This window comes from Moschus berezovskii, chromosome 4 (assembly GCF_049115385.1).
Source record: "Moschus berezovskii isolate FMDL1 chromosome 4, NW_MosBer_1.0, whole genome shotgun sequence".
NCBI lineage: Eukaryota > Metazoa > Chordata > Mammalia > Artiodactyla > Moschidae > Moschus > Moschus berezovskii.
Window position 1 is genome coordinate 118,792,181 of NC_142463.1, and position 21,502 is coordinate 118,813,682.

Sequence of the window (21,502 nt, forward strand, 5' to 3'; positions counted from 1 at the left end):
TCTCAAGGTGAGAGTATGTTGAAAATGTTACCTCATTAAATAAGAGACCTGGCAGCCTGGCCATGAGGGGCTGGCTGCCAAGGATTGAACAAAGACTGCCTCCTCATAAGCTTGATGTTCTAATACAATTTCAACCCATGTTTTTAATTGTTTTAATACATTTACACACTTGAGAAAGTAGAAATTGACTGAAAAGTGGAAAAGCATGGAATTTGAACCAGGAATTTGCCAAATAAGAACTAATTTAAGTGTAGAATGCACCGAGGCATTGGGAAGCCATCTGAAGAGTTAAAGGTGTTTGGAAAGTGGTTTGTGAGCAAAATAACTTTCAAGATACCCCTGATTCAGAAAATGTAAAATTAGCAAAAGATTTAGGAGATCACATAGCTTGGAGAATATGGTTTACATCACTAATAGGTGATAGAATGGACTCCCACTTGGACAGGGGTGAATTTAGCCAATTTTATTCGAATTAGAATTAGTGATCTTAATGTTCTGAGGGGTCACATGTGGTTCCTTTGGTCTAGTGAACTGACAGGTATCTGAGAGGGAATCTGACCTCTAAACTTTATTCAGACACTGATTTACATACTGACCTGAGATATCACTTATTCTCTATGGGGGAGAATAAAGTATTAGTGATCTTTGCTCAAATAATTCTTCTTGGTGGAAACTCTCAGAAAATCATCCAAGATAATGACAATAAAAAAAGGAGAATAGATGGTACTGAAATGATTCCGAGTGATAACATTTACATTCAAGAGTCTACATTAAATATACCTAGGCTTTATTGGAATTGTTAATGAGAACCTACCAAGCAGGCATTCTCTAACCTCTCAACTCCTCTCTCTGACCCTCCCTTCACATGAATTCTCATCAGTTTCTCCCTGTAAACTAATTTTACTTATGCCCCTTTTCTGCATACAAATTTTCCCTTTCACCAGTTCCAGTCCTACTAGTTCTATAATTTGAGGCCATTACCTAAACTATCTGAGTACCAAATCTAAGGTCATAGATTTTTTATCTTTCACAAGGTCACAAAGAGAAAGGACTAAATATGCTCACTATTTCAGGATCCAAATGATATAATGAGCTAAGTCAACGCTAACAGAGAATACCTACATCAATAAGTTGTTGCCATCTGAATCCAGGGGAATGTAGTGAACAGTGTATGACTATCAGACACTTTGTTATCTCCCTTTCTGAGTTTTATATGTCAAGCTGTATTATAGTTGATGTTTATTAGGAGAGGGATCTTCCCACCTGTTGTTGTAAGGAGCATAGTGAATAAACAAGCCTATCTTAAGGGAGAGTTTCACATCAAGAATGTTCAGGAGTCAAGAAGGAATCAGAGATTGTTATATAGATACATATTTAATATAATAAATGTGATTATGGTTACAGATACATATTTGGTGCTTTATCAAGTAGTATGAGTTACAGAGTACACAACACATTGGATACACAATTTGAAGATAAACACAATTGTTCCTAAATGAAAAACATGGGATACATGCTGATGAATGGATTTCCAAACTTTCATTTCCACTCTTTTCTCCAGGCTGGTTTCCTGAAGATGAGTTGCAAGTTGTAGCAGTCTTAAAAAAACTCAGTCCCCCAAATTCTAATAACATATGATATGAAAAGAACTTTTGGCAAAAATTATCCAGATTACTTCTCTCCATTGGAAAATTTTTCAACATTTCCCATTGTTTTGTTTATGCCTTAGTTTATACATGTTTCTAGATAGGGAGTTAAATGCTTTAATTGTATTCATTACTAGGTAAATGTGGTTAGATTCAACTATTTTAAATGTATCCTCATGCTGGAGGAGAAGAGAAATGGAGACATAGGTGTGAAAGAGAAAGGAAAATTTTCTCAGGTGAGAAAACAAGAGACTTATCAAACTAGATATGAATGTTGAGTTGAATTTGTAGCTTCTCTACTAGAAGATAAGATTATTGTTAAACTGTGAGGTGAGGATAATATTCCAAAGTTCGGTTATCTGTCTTTTCCCCTTTACTCTCTGCTGTGAGTTTCCATTCAAAGCTATTAATGTCTTAGTTGGAAGACTTGATCTTTTCAGTTACAGGATGTTGGGGGAAGCCTTTCTTTTAATATCTATTGTTCTGACCTGCCACATGACCTGTTTGGGTGAAAATACATTTAACTCAGGGAGAAGTTGCTCAATTGTTAAGGAGCCTTGTCCAAAGCAACTATTAAACACACACTTATCTAATAGAATGGAGAGACTGGAAAACCCATAAACCTAGATATAGTAAGACCTCATGTCCAGAACCTACAGAGAGTTGTCTGGCCCTTGGGAATGGCCATTCAGATATTAGAAACTGAGTTCTCCATGCTCTGCTCTCTGGCACATGCAAACTCACTGGGGAAGGGAGAACCTCCATGTTTCTTCTTTTATCTAATCAAGACTCCCTAGGATTTTAAAGTAGAGTTTCACATCTAGCTTCTTTGTTAGTCAAGAAATGCCTTCCTGAAAATCTTGGTGGTGACACCAAAAAGTTATTTGATTTTCAATCAAGTGGAGTTGCTCTTAGATGCTTCCTAGTGAATGGACTCACTTTGTAGGCAAGTCTGGGCACTTACTTCTTCCCCACCTCTCAGTCCTCCTTTCCCCTGTTTCTTTTCTCATGACCCTATTTGTACCAAACTTTCTAAATTACCAGGAAACAAAGAAAATGGCTACTAGAAGGCATGATTTCAAGGGTAAAAATCATTTCCCTGAAATATAAATAGCCTTTGAAATGATTCTCAAATTATCAAATTTGTGATGGGACAGATAGCTTGAAAAATCCCTGACAAAGAATGTTTATTAGTTTACCAATTGATTTATTATACTTTGTGAAAAAATAATAACTCCACCCTATTGAAAGGGAATGTATACAGAGGACAACAACCAAGCAAAATTGATGACTCTGTAGAAGGCAAAAATATAAACAATTTCTTTAACAAATTCTTCTATTTATGCATTAAAAACTGAAATCGGCTTAAAGCATAATTTGTACAGTAGAGAATGACTACATGGGTGGTTTTGGGAGTGGGGCACAAAATGTTTTCATAAATTTGCTTCTACTGATTTGAAAGCAAAATTACTGAAACACATCAGTTCTACATTTCAGAAGGTGTCTATTTGTGTGTGTGTGTGTTGGTGGCTGTTCATATGAACAAACACTGCTTTAGCAGATAAACATGGAACACAGCCTCCTAACCTACTCTAGAACAGATAGTCTTCCTTTTTGTCCTGGTCAAATTTAGACACTAATCTGATGCCAAGCTCAAACTATATCAAACACAAGCAGAGACACAGGGCATGGGGGTCACCCGGCCTCCCTAATCTTAGGTTCCTCTCAAGGATGAGAAGCATGCACCCCTGTTCCCATTGACCACCTCTCTACATCCCAGATCAACATAGGACTGTGTCACATTTTCTCGAGGGAGGAACACATCAGCGCCAAGGGCTCCTTCACTGAGCTTCGTAATTTCCCAGGCAATTTACTCAAGGGAGATTGCAGAGGAAGGGGAGGAGGGAAAGGGAGTGATAAACAGACTCTACACATTCTTTTCCTGGAAAGATTACGCTAGTTTTCCCAATTTCCCCAAATTTAAAACAACGCTATTTTGTTTGTTTTACCATGGAAAGTTTTGGTAGCTCAGGTTTTTCTCTTCTAAGTTTAAAAACACTCTCAAAATATGTCAAAGAACTTTCTAGAGCAATGTTTATATGTTGGCTTTTTCATTTGGGGCTGTGATATTTATATTCCTTTTAATTTTTTACTTAGAAGAATGTCTAATGTGTGTGTTCATACTGCTTTAAATTTAAAATCATGTTTACATATATATTACATGTCACCAGTTGACTGCAAGGCATTCATGCTTCCTGTAGCCTTCATAGCTCTGCCCTCCTGGTGCTTTTCCTGCCTTCTGTGTTTTCAGCTTATGAAAAGGCAAAGGCCCTTTGTATCCTTCACTGACAAGTCTACCCACTTACATAGGATGTGCAGTCAATTTGTGAATATGGTAAGCTTGAGTCTTTGTAACATCAACCATCTTGGTGAACTTTCTAGTCTCTAGTCAATTCTCTGGGTATTTATAAATATTTGGTTATTTCAAATAATATGAATAAAATATTTGAAATTTTAATGACATCAAAATTTTTCTTAAAAATGTTTTAGCATTTCAGAAAAAACAACTCACCAAGATTCTTTGGTTCTTAAATTTTTTAGCTGCTTGAGCAAGTATAGGATTGGTGGTTTTATGCCCATTTGGGGCAGCATAGACAGATGCTGAGAAAGGTTCTGCTGGGAATTCTTGCTGTGAGTTGCTTGTCACTCCTACACAAATAGACATGGTGAGAACTTCTCTTTCATGCTCACAATGTTGACCTGGCCTGTCAACCTCTTGACAAAGGAGTTTCTTTGAAGTGAGCAATATTGACAAATATGAATGAACTCATACCAGACTAGCAATTGTTGGCACTAGACCCAGTCACTCCAACCCATTTTCAGAGTTTGAAACAGCAAGTATTCAGGAAGGGCACATTAGTCTTTGAAATAACAAAAATAAAAAACCCCAACAAATGTAGTCGGTGTTTACTCAAAGAATACAGTCATATAGTTGCTTCACTTTCAATATTCTTAGGAAATAACTCAATTAATAGGTTACAGATATGTGAAACTAGGAGTTTGTAAATGAAAGAAAGAAACAAAAGGAGGAAATACAAGACTAAACAATGTAATCTTCTACTTAAACATTTAAGATGTTTATTAATCCCTTAAAAATCACTTTTTTAATTAACTCAGTATCCTCACTTGGTTACCCTCATACACAGTTGGACTCTTTAGTACTAGATTATGTATTGCTTAATCAAATCTACTAAAGATAATTAATAATGCAAGTAAGACTTATAATAATGAAATACAGCATTAAAAGTTTAAACCTACTAAAAATTGGCTATGTGTAAGGCATGTTAGGGGTATAAATGTGTGTTTTGACCATAATACAGTTCATTACTATGGTGAGCAAAATAAGGAGGGGAATGAGCAGTTGCTAGAAGATCAGATCATTTTGCAAACTGCAGGGTACTGTAAAACTCTCACTCAGAAAGTCTCTGCATAGTTAAATTAAGTTTTCTGAAGATAATTTGCTCTTTTGAAGATACTCATCATGTACTTAACAAACTGATGGCACCATAGGACAATTACCCCTTTCAGGTGTGACAAGATTTCTCTACTGTAGTAGACAGCCCTCTTGATATTGAGGAGGAAGACCCCTGCAATGAACAGCGTGTTTTTGTTTTACATGTTTGGAGTTAGCAATTTTGGAATTTTGTACTCACACAAATTTTAACTAACTTGAAAATGGAAACTTTGGGCCTGCATATTAGAGGCATAGATACATTTATAAAGTAGTCCATTGTCAGTCTCAGGTTACTGATTTAGTACAGAATTTGGTAACTTTATGTGTGGGAAGGTCTGAGGGAATTATAAGAAGCCCCATGGATTGTGTTCAGATTGATTTTATATAAACACAATATATTCTTGGCTGTATCTCTTGTTTATAATCTCTAGTTAACACAAAGACGGTCTCAGAGGAAGACCAATGTTTTGAACAATGTATTTGCTTAAAAAATCAAATAGTGGTTGCCTCATAAAATGCTTACCACCTTTTACTAACCAAATTCAGAAAATAATGAGTGGCCTCCCTGGATCAGAATTAAAACAACAAATGAGATCAATTAATCTTATTTGAAATTGGTGTTTCCACGTCCATATTCTTTTTCATCCCAATTTAGATGGCAATCCATTACCAAGTGGAGCCACATTCAATGATAACATCTTTCTGCTTTACATTTCTCTAAGTAGAGTTTTTCTGTTGTTCTGATTGAGTTTCACAACAACCTACAAGAGGAAAGCTTAACTGAGAGTGGGGGCAGGAAGGGGAAACTGGAAAAGGAAGACACTGGGGCAATAGATAAGCATCCAAAACAATGTGGGCAAAAGAGTGAGCAACCCTCCCTGGGGTTTTTCATCTCAGAATCTTTGAGCAAGCTGCGGTGTGGGTTGCTGGAAAGTGCAGGGTGATTATGGACGAAATAACTCTCAGGATGATTCTCACAGCCTAATTGCATTGCTACTTGATGAACTCCTGATAAAATTCAGAGCGCAGAAAGCGAGGCAGCGAATCCTTCTCCATCAGAGCATGGATTCTTTTCTGGGCCACATCAAAGCTACTTGGGGAAGGTTCCACCAAATTCTTCATTGTGATTTCCTTCGTGAAGTGATCAATATTCACCTGTGAGCCAGAAAACAGGGTCACTGAGTCAGCCCAGGTTGTGGGATTTGAGGAGGGGTGGGGAGAGAAGTGTTTCTCATATAACACATGAGGGGAAGAGAGGCATAGGAAATTAGAATAGCTTATCACTTCTGTTTTATATAGAGTAGGGTAAGGCAACTGGTGCTTCAACAAATGCATGACTCAGATTACGATCTAACCAGTATTAGGCACCCAGTGTTAGAAATAAACAACTGATTCAGGCAGACCTCATATAAGCTTCTCAATAACCCTAAAATACGAATCTTTCCTTTTCTAGGCGAAAGGCAGATAGATAGGGACTTCAAAATCACAGAGCTAATAAATGTATTTGAAGGCAGAGACTCAGAATTTGAATCTCGGTATCCTGATGCGATCCCACAGTCTTCCTACCACAGCATTTGGTTTCACCCCTAATGGGGAGAATGAAGAGAGAGAAATTCTGATCAGGGATCCAAGACTTTATGCATGTCTCTAGAAGAATAAGGAAACTTGGTTTTCTCCTGAAACAAACAAAGACACAGTGGTTTTAGCACAACATCCATAACAATAGCAAATAACATTTATTGAGTGCTGAGAACTGTACTTTCACCAGCACTGTGCTGTGAGCTCCTTGAATCTTACAACTCTGAGAGGCAATACTGACATCCTCTTTTACAGCTGAGGAACAGAAGAGTTAAAGTGATCTCCCCAAGATCATAAGTGGTAGATAGAATATTCAAAAGCCCAGCAACATTGCTTTTACCCAGGAGACTGGAGTGTTGGGAGGCATCACGGCTTATTTGGCCTGAATGCAGGGCCATTCTACATTGTGTCACTCCCAGGGACATCATTCATGTTCGGGTCCATGTGAATGGCCCCCTGGGCTTGTGCAATGTACAGCCTGCCTGGGCTTGCCTGAGTATGATTTGAGAGAAATCACTGTTTGTCACATTGTTATTCCAATGACTCTTGTACCTGAGTGTAAAGAAGAAAGAAACAAAACCCAAATCAACTAATGGTTCTGACCTGAAACATTAGGAAGTGTTTGGGTCTCTCCTGGGCTGCTAAAGTTTCTTGATACTGAGAAAAGCTATTTGGGCTCAAAGAATTACAGAGTGTCTTTAGGTCAGAGTCAGGGACAAAGGTGTGGCTGGGGACAGCCAGGCCAGAACAGACAGGAGTGACTGTGATCGAAGGTCCAGGATGAAGTGAGTTGAGGCTCTGTTGTGCTTTCCACAGGTGAGAGCAACCTGTGTGTTTTATGCAGGAATGGTGGAAGACTTCACAGGATGCACTGGAAACAGCCTCACAGGTGAGGTAGTCAGAGGTCTGTCTTCACAGGTGAAGACTCCAAGATCCAAAGAGGTCAATTTACATGCTACAAACAGCTAGTGAGGAGCAGTCTGTTATTCTTCCTGCCACCCTGAAGCAATGTTTCTTCCTTCTCTTAAATATATACTGAACTAGATGAGCAGCCAAACTTACTCAAAATAGTTGAAAATTATAAAACTAAAAGTTATAAAATTTCTAACAATTATAAAGCTATTAATCCTATTTTTTAAAAAAAGAATTGATATGTTTCTTAAAGAAGTGATACTTATTTTAACCTCTCTAACACATAAAGAGCAAATAGCAGCTACTTTTTCTTACTATTTTTATGTGCAGGGGCTGCTCTAATGAATCATTTTGATATATACTCATCTGTACACTACTGAGCAAAGAAAAATTGTTTTATTAAGATATGGACATGACAATTTTTAATATATAAATTATCTGTTTATCGAGCTACACAGGGTAACTTCTCATTTTTAAATCTTAGTTCCAATTTTTCTCACTGTATCTCTCCTTCAGTTCCTGATATTAATGAACTGAAGTGAATATTCAGATAAAAAACATTTAGATTACTATTTGCCTGGGTAAACTTGTTATACAGGTCTTTCTGGTATTCATCAAAATGAAACAGTAGGCCTTCCCTGGTGGTACAGTGGATAAGAATCCGCCTGCTAACACAGGAGACACAGGTTCAGTCCCTGGTAGGGGAAGATTCTATATGCAGCAGAGCAGCTAAGACCATGCAGCACAACAATGGAGCCTGTATTCTAGAGCCTGCAGGCTGCAACTACTGAGCCTGTGTGCTTCAACTACTGACGTCTGTGCCAAGAGCCTGTGCCCCACAAGAGAAGCTATCACAAGGCACTGCAAGGAAGAGTAGCCCCTGCTTTTCACAACTAGGGGAAGCCCACACACAGCAACGAAGACCCAGTATTAAACATCCTCTAGGTATATACATACACACCACACACATACATGAAATTATTACAATTAAAGAGAATTGAGAATTAGAAAGCTTTAGTTAGGAACTTACCCAAAGTTATACATTGAGAAAGGTCTGGAGTCAGTATCCCTGCACCCCTTCATCTCACACACATTCACAGAGTGCTTATTATGTAACAGGAGTGGGATTTACATCCCTCTGATGCTCAATGCAGAGACTGGAGGCCAAAGCTATTTTAATTAGAACCCAAAGGTCCTTGTAATGAAGGCCATCATTTGTGTGTTCCAGTAACTCAGCAAGGGTTTTATTTATTTTGAAACTCCATTCTTAATTTCTCATATTTTCATGATACCCATGAGTGTTCTAGTAAGGAACTTTGAGAACAATGTTCTCCTAGAGCTCAGAGCACCTAACAATAGCCTGGATGGGTCTCCATTATTTGCATGTATTCAAATCCTACACTTCTCTGAAGAGGAATGAAGGTGGTAAAAAGACAGGTTGGAAATGGGAAATCAGTCAAAGTCAGGAAATTGTGTCAAATTTAATACTAACAGTACATTAATGTCCTTGGTAACATCACAGATAGAGACGCCACACTGACAGAGTGGCCCAGCACGAAAGGCATCGGAAGTAGGGGAAACCAATACACACGCATGGGGTGGGAGGCTGAGTAGAAGAGGGGATCTAGAGGGGGTTCCAGAGCAATTCCCACAGTGAGACTAAACCCAGGTGCATGCTAGGGTTCTCACTGTCTCCACGCTGACCTGTAGCACTCTATACTCTCTGCTCCTCGTGTCCACCTCCTCTGGCATGGAGGTGGCTCACCTCTTGGCATTAGGTATACAATCTAACTTGATTATTAGATTATAATAATCTATTCAGATAAAGTTGCCCTTTAAAAAGGATCAGAGATGAGTAATGCATTATCAAAGGAATAAATATCAAATGGTAGAACCTCAAGAGTCTAGAATACCTATGAGAGAAAAAAGATATTAGGGTTTCCCTCTCTCAAATCATCTTAATTACTGCCTGCCTAGAGGGTCTGCTCAGATCACCTCTGACCCCAAATTTTGATGAACTGTTTGATATCCAGATTGGATTACAGTGTGCAATGTGAAATCAGTGACCTGACCAAAACATGATGGATGGGTCTTGCGGAGGCCATCCTGAATTCCACAAAAATCTTTTCAATTCAGTTTCACAAATAGGAAAGGGCAGATAAACTAAAATAAAGCCACTTTGAAATCAGCACAAAACTTTAACAGTTAATTAATATTATATTGTCCTCCAGCATATGTAGCACTGTTACCATGTGATCACTTGATTTTCATGAGTAGAAACCTTGTCCAGACCAGAGAGTAAATGAAAAGGCCCTAGGGGAAACCAGGAAGTGGCAGAGAATAGGAAGGAAAAGAGAGAATTTTCACCGAAAAAGAAAAGGAAGAGAGGAAAGGGGAAAAGAGAAAAGATGAAGGGATAGAAACATTCATCAGACATTAATTTGTTCAAATGCTGAGATATATATTTTCACATCCACTGTTTAATTTCATCCTCACAACAATCCTGCAAAATAGTTTTCATTATCCTCATTTTCCCAAAGAAAGAAACTAAGTTCAGGGAGACTGAGTACTTCACCCAAGATCATCCAGCTAGTATTATCCTCATTTGTGATTACATGCTACTGAAGAAAGACCCATACTGCTTAGAAAGTGGTCTACACAGAGTTCAAGTTCACATTTGCTTGATTGTATTGCTCTGCCTTTGCATTCAGTAGGTGTTTAAGAAAGGTGGCCCACTCTTAAATAGGAATAACCTTTAGCTGCAAACTGTATTGCAGATGGAAATCCTTCCTGGGAAGCTGTTGAGCTGACCCCTATTGACCACTCTCACCCACCTTCCAATCAGGACCAACCTCTTTAGGAGCCTCCGCTTGGATGAATTCTTCATAAATTTTCTTTGCCGTCTCAGCCATCTTGACAGGAGACTTGATCTTCTTGTAATCTTCACAGGCCATCCAGAACTCAAGATTCTCCTCACTGAATTCAGACTTCAGGAAACTTTTGAAGCTGGCAAGTCCATCTAGCAAGGAAAAACGTTATTTGAGGAAGTGTATTCTATCTGTCACCCATCTGTCACTATATCCCAGGCTGTAGCTTAGGTTTATTTATAACACATTTCTGCTATCTGTGTAATAACTTTACGAAAGTTAACTCATTTGTTAATCATTGCAAACCTAAGAGGCAGAGGCTGCCATATCCTATTTTACAAATGAGGTCAGAGAGACCAAGTAACTTTCTATTAGTTAACCAGCTGGAAAGGGGCAGAGCTGGGATTCAAATACAGACAGTCTACATTTGGGTGATAAAGGTTTAACTGTGCATAGCATTGAGGAACAATGTGAACACTGATGCCATTCTGGATACTTATCAGTTACCAACAAGAAAAACTATACACTTAAAACTTGATTCAGTAGTGTAAGTAACATTAATGTTGATTGTCATGTATCAACTACTTAGCTTTTTTTATTTCTAAAGTTGATTTTTGGAGCAAATATTATGTTCCAGGAATTATGGTAAGTAAAACAGACATGCTACCTGCCCCAGTGAAGATTCTGGGGAGGTAGAAAAGAAAATGATGAAACATACACAAAAAATGTATACACAACAAAAGAAAGCAATATGGAGGATAGTAAGAGTAATGAAAGGGTCCTAACCCGATTTTACACTTAAAGAACGCCTAGATGAGAAAATGAGACAGGAGACCTGAAGGAGGAGTGGCAGGGGCCTGACGAAGGGGCCCACGTCTAGAGCAGTGACTACACCCACCAGTGAAACATCAGCCTTTTACACACATTAAAGTAAGTATAATTATAACTGCTGTGGTTCTGTTTTCAGAGTACTGTTGCTCTTGTAGAATATATTTCAGTTTGTAAACCCAGTTCTCCTGCATTGAGGGCAGATTCTTTACTGTCTGAGCCCCCAGGGAAGCCCATATATATGTCTATCTTATACAAATATGTATATTAGAGATTCTTGGGTCTGATCCTTTTGTTTTCTTTTTCTTTCTTCTAACCTTGTTCTGCAGCTCTAAGCTCCACAGTGGTAGATAAGTTGAAGGCAAGATCAGGAATTAGGAAGGCAATGAAGAGGAACAAAGGAAAAATCACTTTATATCTTCAATATTTCCCTCCTTTTAAAGCTGGTATATAGACAGATAGTTAGATATATATCTAGCTAGATAGAGAGATATGGATAGATAGATGGTACATAGATGTTTTTTTTAACCCCAATTCTAACAAATCTGTTTGTACTGAGAGAGAATCCATGCACATTTATTATGCAAGGTAAGTAGACTTCTAAAGGAAGGAGAGAAGATTTTAGTTTTCCACAGACTATATCAGAATTCCAAGCATGCCTGGCCTGGCATTTGCCTCCCAGGCTGAAGGCTGGACTGACTGGAACATCAAGGTCTACATTTCCTGTAACTTGTTCCTCATCAGAAGACACTTCTACAATTCATTAGTTTTACTTGGAGAACATATTCATGTACTGAATTCATTTCCTTTGACCTAATTTCTCTTTCCATTCCTCTTGAATATTTCTCCGTACTTCTTTTTATAGATTCTAATTTTCATTCATTAGTCATTGCCCAATACATTGATTTCAAACAATATGCACAAAATTTAATGATTAAGCCAGAAAGATAGCATTGTCTTTTTTCAATTTTCCTTCTATACATTTTGTCTTTATATCCCTCACAGTTCCCAGCAATTGCACTCAATTTTAAAGAAACAGAATTGCTAAATACTTTGGCCACCTCATGCGACAAGTTGACTCACTGGAAAAGACTCTGATGCTGAGAGGGATTGGGGGTGGGAGGAGATGGGGACGACAGAGAATGAGATGGATGGATGGCATCACCGACTCAATGGACATGAGTTTGAGTGAACTCTGGGACTTGGTGATGGAGAGGGAGGCCTGGCGTGCTGTGATTCATGGGGTCACAAAGAGTCAGACACGACTGAGCGACTGAACGGAACTGAACTGAAGTTATAATTAACTTGAATTAGGGTCACTGACAATTCTGGATCCAAACAAGAAACTTTGCATTTTAATTCCTTCTCCCTGTACTTAACATATATTTTTTTAAATTGAGCAACACCTAAAAATACATTGGGGAGTGATGGTAGGTATGATAATTTTCTATAGTAACCGACCTAGAAAAATTGCTTTAAAACCACTTGATAATATTTACCAGGATAAGATCAGATGTATTTTCCCTCACTCCTGTCCATATTTCCAGCACTACGTGCTTTCATAGGCCATTCAATATAACCTAAATCAAATAACTTACAATTATACAGTGGAAGTGACAAATAGATTCAAGGGGTTAGAACTGATACACAGAGTGCCTGAAAAACTATGGACGGAGGTTCGTAACATTGAACAGGAGACAGGGAGCAAGACCATCCCCAAGAAAAAGAAGTGCAAAAATGCAAAATGGTTGTCCAAAGAGGCCTTACAAATAGCTGAGAAAAGACAAGATGGGAAAGGCAAAGGAGAAAAGGAAAGATATACCCACTTGAACGCAGAGTTCCAAAGAATAAGGAGAGAGAAGAAAGCCTTCTTAGCAATCAATGCTAAGAAATAGAGGGGAAAAATAGAACGGGAAAGACTAGAAATATTCTCAAGAAAATTAAAGATACCAAGGGAATATTTCATGCAAAGATGGGCTCAATAAATGACAGAAATGGTATGGACGTAACAGAAGCAGAAGATATTAAGAAGAGGTGGCAAGAATACACAGAAAACCTATACAAAAAAGATCTTCATGACCCAGATAATCACAATGGTGTGATCACTCACCTAGAGGCAGACATCTTGGAATGCGAAGTCAAGTGGCACTTAGGAAGCATCATTATGAACAAAGCTAATGGAGGTGCTGAAATTTCAGTTGAGCTATTTCAAATCCTAAAGGATGATGCTGTGAAAGTGCTGCATTAAATATGCCAGCAAATTTGGAAAACTCAGCAGTGGCCACAGGACTGGAAAATGTCAGTTTTCATGCAAATCCCAAAGAAAGGTAGTGCCAAAGAATGTTCAAACTACCACACAATTGCACTCATCTCACACTAGTGAAGCAATGCTCAAAATTCTCCAACCCAGGCTTCAACAGTATGTGAACCATGAACTTCCAGTTGTTCAGATTTAGAAAAGGCAGAGGAACCAGTGATCCAATTGCCAACATGCATTGGATTCATCAAAAATGCAAGAGAGTTTCAGAAAAAATATCTACTTCTGCTTCATTAACTACACTAAAGCCTTTGACTGTGTGGATCACAACAAACTGGAAAATTTTGAAAGTGATGGCAATACCAGACCACCTGACCTGCCTCCTGAGAAATCTGTATGAAGGTCAAGAAGCAACAGTTAGAACTGGACATGGAACAACAGACAACAGACTGGTTCCAAATTGGGAAAGGAGTACATCAAGGCTGTATATTGTCACCCTGCTTATTTAACCTAGATGCAGAGCATATCATGAGCAATGCTGAGCTGGATGAAGCACAAGTTGGAATGAAGATTTCTGAGAGAAGTATCAATAACCTCAGATATGCAGATGATACCACCCTCATGGCAGAAAGTGAAGAGGAACTAAAAAGCCTCTTGAGGAAAGTGAGAGGAGAGTGAAAAGGTTGGCTTGAAGCTCAACATTCAGAAAACAAAGATCATGGCATCTGGTCCCATCACTTCATGGGAAATAGATGGAAAAACAGTGGAAACAGTGTCAGACTTTATTTTTTTGGGGCTCCAAAATCACTGCAGATGCTGATTGCAGCCATGAAATTAAAAGATGCTTACTCCTTGGAAGGAAAGTTATGACCAACCTAGACAGCATATTAAAAAGTAGAGACATTACTTTGCCAATCAATGTCCGTCTAGTCAAGGCTATTCTTTTTCCCGTGGTCATGTATGGATGTGAGAGTTGGACTGTGAAGAAAGCTGATCGCTGAAGAATTGATGCTTTTGAATTGTGGTGTTGGAGAAGACTCTTGAGAGTCCAGTCCATTCTAAAGGAGATCAATCCTGGGTGTTCATTGGAAGGACTGATGCTAAAGCTGAAACTCCAATACTTTGGCCACCTCATGCGACGAGTTGACTCACTGGAAAAAACTCTGATGCTGGGAAAGGTTGGGGCGGGAGGAGACGGGGACGACTGAGAATGAGATGGCTGGATGGCTTCACCGACTCTCTGGACATGAGTTTGAGTGAACTCCGGGAGTTGGTGATGGACAGGGAGGCCTGGCGTGCTGTGATTCATGGGGTCGCAGAGAGTCAGACACGACTGAGTGACTGAACTGAACTGAGTTGGACTATAAAGAAAGCTGAGTGCCGAAGAATTGATGCTTTTGAATTGTTGTGTTGGAGAAGCCTCTTGAAAGTCCCTTGGACTGCAAGGATATCCAATCAGTCCATCCTAAAGGAAATCAATCCTGAATATTCATTGGAAGGACTGATGCTGAAGCTGAAACTCCAATACTTTGGCCACCTGATGCAAAGAACTGACATATTGGAAAAACCCTGATGCTGGGAAAGATTCAAGGCAGGAAGAGGAGGGGACAACAGAGGAGGAGATGGTTGGATGGCATCACCGACTTGGTGGACATTAGTTTGAGTAAACTCTGGGAGTTGGTGATGAACAGGGAAGTCTGTTGTGTTGTAGTCTATGGGGTTGCAAAGAGTCAGACACAACTGAGTGACTGAATTGATGAACTGAACTGATGTGTGGTCATTTAGTGACACAGGAATCAATAGTACACGTTGAAAGAAGAAATAAAGACTGAGTTCTCTGTCTGTCGTCCTTAAAGTTTTTATTGTTTCTTAAACAACAGGTGTCAGTTAGTCTCTGCTGAAATGAGAAATTCCCCAGGCACTTTCTAGCTTCTGGGAGATGACGATAGGAATGAAGTCTTATGAGCTCCCACATTATCAGGTCTAAGACTGCAGAGGAAGCAATAACTTCACAGAATAAGTGTAGGGCAAATTAACTCTCATTAGCCTCATGTCCCTAATAACTTAGTGATTCAGGCATTCTGAATCACGCTTTCCACATCTTTGAAAAAGGTAGAGCTAAAATTCTAGTCCTCCAAAACACTGTTATTTATGACCTGAGGATACATTCCAGGATGCCACAACAATAACATTCACCACATTACCAAGACATCCTAGCCAGGGAATGAGCTCAGAAAATAACTTACCAGTGTATTGAGTCCATTTCCTGGATTCATATAAGAGAAGTAATCACTTTTTTTTTTAATGGGATTATTTGCTACTATGACTCTTTCTTCCAGGATGCTGTTGATTATCTGAGTTCAAGGTTCGAATTTCATTTATCTTTGCCCCTCTTTCAAAAGTATCCCAGCTCTTAGTGTAAATCTGTGGACCTAATAGTTAATAAAGGTTCAAACTGAAGAAAATAAGACTCACTGAGACAGAAATTTCCTCCTACGTCTCAAAACTCAAGAGCACAAATATTAAGGAAAAATTAATTTACTGATTTTGATATTACTGTAGCATTTTATTTCATGGACCAGATACCTAAACTCTCTCTGTCTCAGTTGCTTTTTCTGAAAAATAAAAATTGTTTGCATATCTAAGTGATAAAATTATTGAAATCATTCAGTTCAGTTCAGTCGCTCAGTCTTGTCCGACTCTCCGCGACCCCATGATGCACAGCAGGCCAGGCCTCCCTGTCCATCACCAACTCCTGGAGTTCACTCAAACTCGTCCATCGAGTCGGTGATGCCATCCAGCCATCTCATTCTATGTCGTTCCCTTCTCCTCCACACCCAATCCTTCCCAGCATCAGAGTCTTTTCAAATGAGTCAACTCGTCTCATGAGGTGGCCAAAGTATTGGAGGTTCAGCTTTAGCATCAGTCCTTCCAATGAACACCCAGGATTGATCTCTTTTAGAATGGACTGGTTGGATCTCCTTGCAGTCCAAGGGACTCAAGAGTCTTCTCCAGCACCACAGCTCAAAAGCATCAATTTTTCGGCGATCAGCTTTCTTCACAGTCCAACTCTCACATCGACACATGACCATGGGAAAAACCATAGCCTTGACTAGAAGGACCTTGGTTGGCAAAGTAATGTCTCTGCTTTTTAATATACTATCTAGGTTGGTCATTATTTTCCTTCCAAGGAGTAAGCATCTTTTAATTTCATGCCTGCAATCAGCATCTGCAGTGATTTTGGAGCCCCAAAAAATAAAGTCTGACACTGTTTCCACTGTTTTTCCATCTATTTCCCATGAAGTGATGGGACCAGATGCCATGATCTTTGTTTTCTGAATGCTGAGCTTCAAGCCAACCTTTTCACTCTCCTCTTTCACTTTCATCAAGAGGCTTTTGAGTTCCTCTTCACTTTCTGCCATAAGGGTAGTGTCATCTGCATATCTGAGGTTATTGATATTTCTCCCAGCAATCTTGATTCCAGCTTGTGCTTCTTCCAGCCCAGTGTTCCTCATGATGTACTCTGCATATAAGTTAAATAAGCAGGTGACAATATACAACCTTGACATACTCCTTTTCCTATTTGGAACCAGTCTGTTGTTCCATGGCCAGTTCTGACTGTTGCTTCCTGACCTGCATACAGGTTTCTCAAGAGGCAGGTCAGGTGGTCTGGGATTCCCATCTCTTTCAGAATGTTTCACAGTTTATTGTGATCCACACAGTCAAAGGCTTTGGCATAGTCAATGAAGCAGAAATAGATGTTTTTCTGGAACTCTCTTGCTTTCTCCATGATCCAGCGGATGTTGGCAATTTGATCTCTGGTGCCTCTGCCTTTTCTAAAACCTGCTTGAACATCTGGGAGTTCATGGTTCACATATTGCTGAAGTCTGGCTTGGAGAATTTTGAGCATGACTTTACTAGCGTGTGCGATGAGTGCAATTGTGCGGTAGTTTGAGCATTCTTTGGCATTGCCTTTCTGTGGGATTGGGATGAAGACTGACCTTTTCCAGTCCTGTGGCCACTGCTCAGTTTTCCAAATTTGCTAGCATATTGAGGGCAGCACTTTCACAGCATCATCTTTCAAGATTTGAAGTAGCTCAACTGGAATTCCATCACCTCCACTAGCTTTGTTCGTAGTGATGCTTTCTAAGGCCCACTTGACTTCACATTCCAAGATGTCTGGCTCTAGGTGAGTGATCACACCATCGTGATTATCTTGGTAGTGAAGATCTTGTTTGTACAGTTCTTCTGTGTATTCTTGCTGCCTCTTCTTAATGTCTTCTGCTTCTGTTAGGTCCATACCATTTCTGTCCTTTATCGAGCCCATCTTTGCATGAAATGTTCCCTTGGAATCTCTAATTTTCTTGAAGAGATCTCTTGTTTTGCCTATTCTGTTGTTTTCCTCTATTTCTTTGCACTGATCGCTGAGGAAGGCTTTCTTATCTCTCCTTGCTATTCTTTGGAACTCTGCATTCAGATGCTTATATCTTTCCTTTTCTCCTTTGCTTTTCACTTTTCTTCTTTTCACCGCTATTTTTAAGGCCTCCTCAGACACCCATTTTGTTTTTTTGCATTTTTTTCCATGGGGAGACGCCAGCTTCGGCACAACCGACCAGGCAAAGAAGTGCGGCCAAAGGAGCTACCCCACGCCTGAGGCCAGGGCCGGCGGCCGAGAGGAGCTACCACACGTCCAATAGGCGGTGGCTGCGTGGGCTCAGGAGGGCCGAGAGGAGCTACTCCACGTTCAAGGTCAGGAGGGGTGGCCTTGAGGAGATACCCCTTGTCCAAGGTAAGGTGCAGCGGCTGCACTTTGCTGGAGCAGCTGTGAAGAGATATCCCACGACCAAGGTAAGAGAAACCCAAATAAGATGATAGGTATTGCGAGGGGGCATCAGAGGGCAGACACACAGAAATCATAATCACAGAAATCTAGTCGATCTGATCACATGGACCACAGCCGAATGTGGTCCACTGGAGAAGGGAATGGCAAACCACTTGAGTTACTTACCTTGAGAACCCCATGAACAGTATCAAAAGGCAAAATGATAGGATACTGAATGAGGAATTCCCCAGGTCGGTAGGTGCCCAGTATGCTACTGGAGATCAGTGGAGAAATAACTCTAGAAGGAATAAAGGGATGGAGCCAAAGCAAAACCAATACCCAGTTGTGGATGTGACTGGTGATAGAAGCAAGGTCCGATGCTATAAAGAGAAATATTGCATGGGAACCTGGAATGTTAGGTCCATTAATCAAGGAAAATTGGAAGTGGACAAACAGTAGATGGCAAGAGTGAACATAGACATTCTAGGAATCAGTGAACTAAAATGGACTGGAATGGGTGAATTTAACTCTGTTGACCATTATATGTACTACTGTGTGCAGGAATCCCTTAGAAGAAATGGAGTAGCCATCATGGTCAACAAAAGAGTCCAAAATGAAGTACTTGGATGCAATCTCAAAAATGACAGAATTATTTCTGTTCATTTCCAAGGCAAACCATTCAATTTTACAGTAATCCAAGCCTATGCCCCAACCAATAACGCTAAAGAAGCCAAAGTTGAATGGTTCTATGAAGATCTATGAGACCTTTTAGAACTAATACCCAAAAGAGATGTCCTTTTTATTATAGGGAACTGGAATGCAAAAGTAGGAACTCAAGAAACACCTGGAGTAACAGGCAAATTGGCCTTGGAGCACAGAATGAAGCAGGGCAAAGGCTAATAGAGTTTGGCCAAGAGAATGCACTGGTCATAGCAAATACCCTATTCCAACAACCCAAGAGAAGACTCTACACATGGACATCACCAGATGTTCAACACCGAAATCAGATTGATTATATTCTTTGCAGCCAAAGCTGGAGAAGCTCTATACAGTTAGCAAAAACAAGACCAGGAGCTGACTGTGGCTCAGATCATGAACTCCTTATTGCCAAATTCAGACTTAAATCGAAGAAAGTAGGGAAAACCACTAGACCATTCAGATATGACATCAATCAAATCCCTTATGATTATACAGTGGAAGTGAGAAATAGATTTAAGTGACTAGATCTGATAGATAGAGTGCCTGATGAACTCTGGACGGAGGTTCGTGACATTGAAATCATTAGACAACCTAAAACATGCAAAATGTATAGAACAGTGACTGGCATATGATGAATAATAAATGTTAAGTTATTGCTTTTTTATAATTATTGCTTTAAAGAAAGTTGCGACTACTAGTGAGGAAGATGATGATAAAGAACAGACAGACAAAATAAGGGAGAAAATTGGAAATCAAAGAAGAGAAGTAGTGGAGAATGCAAAAACAGAAGCCCAGATCCAGGCTATTCCATTCCCCATGCAAGAGTCCAAATCTCAAAAATGTTTCAAGAAAATGTTCTGGCCTTTTGGAATTCCTGGGGCAAAGAGATTCACATAAAAACTTTGTGGCTACTGGGTTATGTTCCATTCTTCCTCTGCTCTTAAAAATAGTCACACACACACACACACAAATAGTCACATGGAAGAGTTTAATGTCACGGTCTCATTTAAACTCCCACATGCAATCTGTTTTTGTGTTTAAAAAGCAATGCATCAGTTATGTGCCCCATGGACTTTCAAAAAGAAAACAGATGGTTCTGTATATAAAACTGAAGACGAAAGCATAAGAAATTGGTGTTTTTTCAGAGCAGAGTCAGATATACTGGGCAATTAAAAAAGACTTTTAATAGGTTATTAGGTAAGGCCTATTAGTTTTTAATAGGCTTAATATAATCAGTAAAAAATAAATATTCTGTAAACAACATAATGTTGTAAATCAATTATATATCAATAAAGAATATTTTCTTAAAATAAAAAAGAAATAATCCTGTGGAAGAGAAAAGATTGAGTAGTAGCTTAATGGTCTTATTTTTTTAAAGGTTTGGTACCAAATAATTCAACATCGAAATCAGGTTGATTATATTCTTTGCAGCCAAAGATGGAGAAGCTCTATACAGTTAGCAAAAACAAGACCAGGAGCTGACTGTGGCTCAGATCATGAACTCCTTATTGCCAAATTCAGACTTAAATTGAAGAAAGTAGGGAAAACCACTAGACCATTCAAATATGACCTAAATCAAATCCCTTATGATTATACAGTGGAAGTAAGAAATAGATTTAAGGGACTAGATCTGATAGATAAAGTGCCTGATGAACTCTGGACGGAGGTTCGTGACATTGTACAGGAGACAGGGACCAAGACCATCCCCATGGAAAAGAAATGCAAAAAAGCAAAATGGCTGTCTGAGGAGGCCTTACAAATAGCTGTGAAAAGAAGAGAAGCGAAAAGCAAAGGAGAAAAGGAAAGATATAAGCATCTGAATGCAGAGTTCCAAAGAATAGCAAGGAGAGCTAAGAAAGCCTTCCTCAGTGATCAATGCAAAGAAATAGAGGAAAACAACAGAATAGGAAAAACAAGAGATCTTTTCAAGAAAATTAAAGATATCAAGGGAACATTTCATGCAAAGATGGGCTCAATAAAGGACAGAAATGGTATGGACCTAACAGAAGCAGAAGATATTAAGAAGAGGTGGCAAGAATACACAGAAGAACTGTACAAACAAGATCTTCACGACAAAGATAATCATGATGGCGTGATCACTAACCTGGAACCAGACATCTTAGAATGTGAAGTCAAGTGGGCCTTAAAGAGCATCACTACGAACAAAGCTAGTGGAGGTGATGGAATCCCAGTTGAGCAATTTGAAATCCTGAAAGATGATGCTGTGAAAGTGCTGCACTCAATATGCCAGCAGATTTGGAAAACTGAGCAGTGGCCACAGGACTGGAAAAGGTCAGTCTTCATTCCAATCCCACAGAAAGGCAATGCCAAAGAATGCTCAAACTACTGCACAATTGCACTCATCTCACACGCTAGTAA

The 21,502-nt window shown here is 39.3% G+C and overlaps 1 protein-coding gene across 1 annotated transcript in view; it reads right to left on the reverse strand.

Moving 5' to 3' along the window:
• Nucleotides 1-1,355: 1,355 nt before the first annotated feature.
• Nucleotides 1,356-21,502, reverse strand: part of RGS5 (regulator of G protein signaling 5) — a 63,698-nt gene continuing 43,551 nt past the window's right edge. Inside the window, exons 4-5 of the mRNA XM_055402210.2 lie at nt 10,503-10,669; nt 1,356-6,315 (exon numbers count right to left, since the gene is read on the reverse strand). Coding sequence (XP_055258185.2) covers nt 6,154-6,315; nt 10,503-10,669 — 329 coding nt within the window. The 3' untranslated portion in view covers nt 1,356-6,153. The remainder of the gene's footprint in view (nt 6,316-10,502; nt 10,670-21,502) is intronic.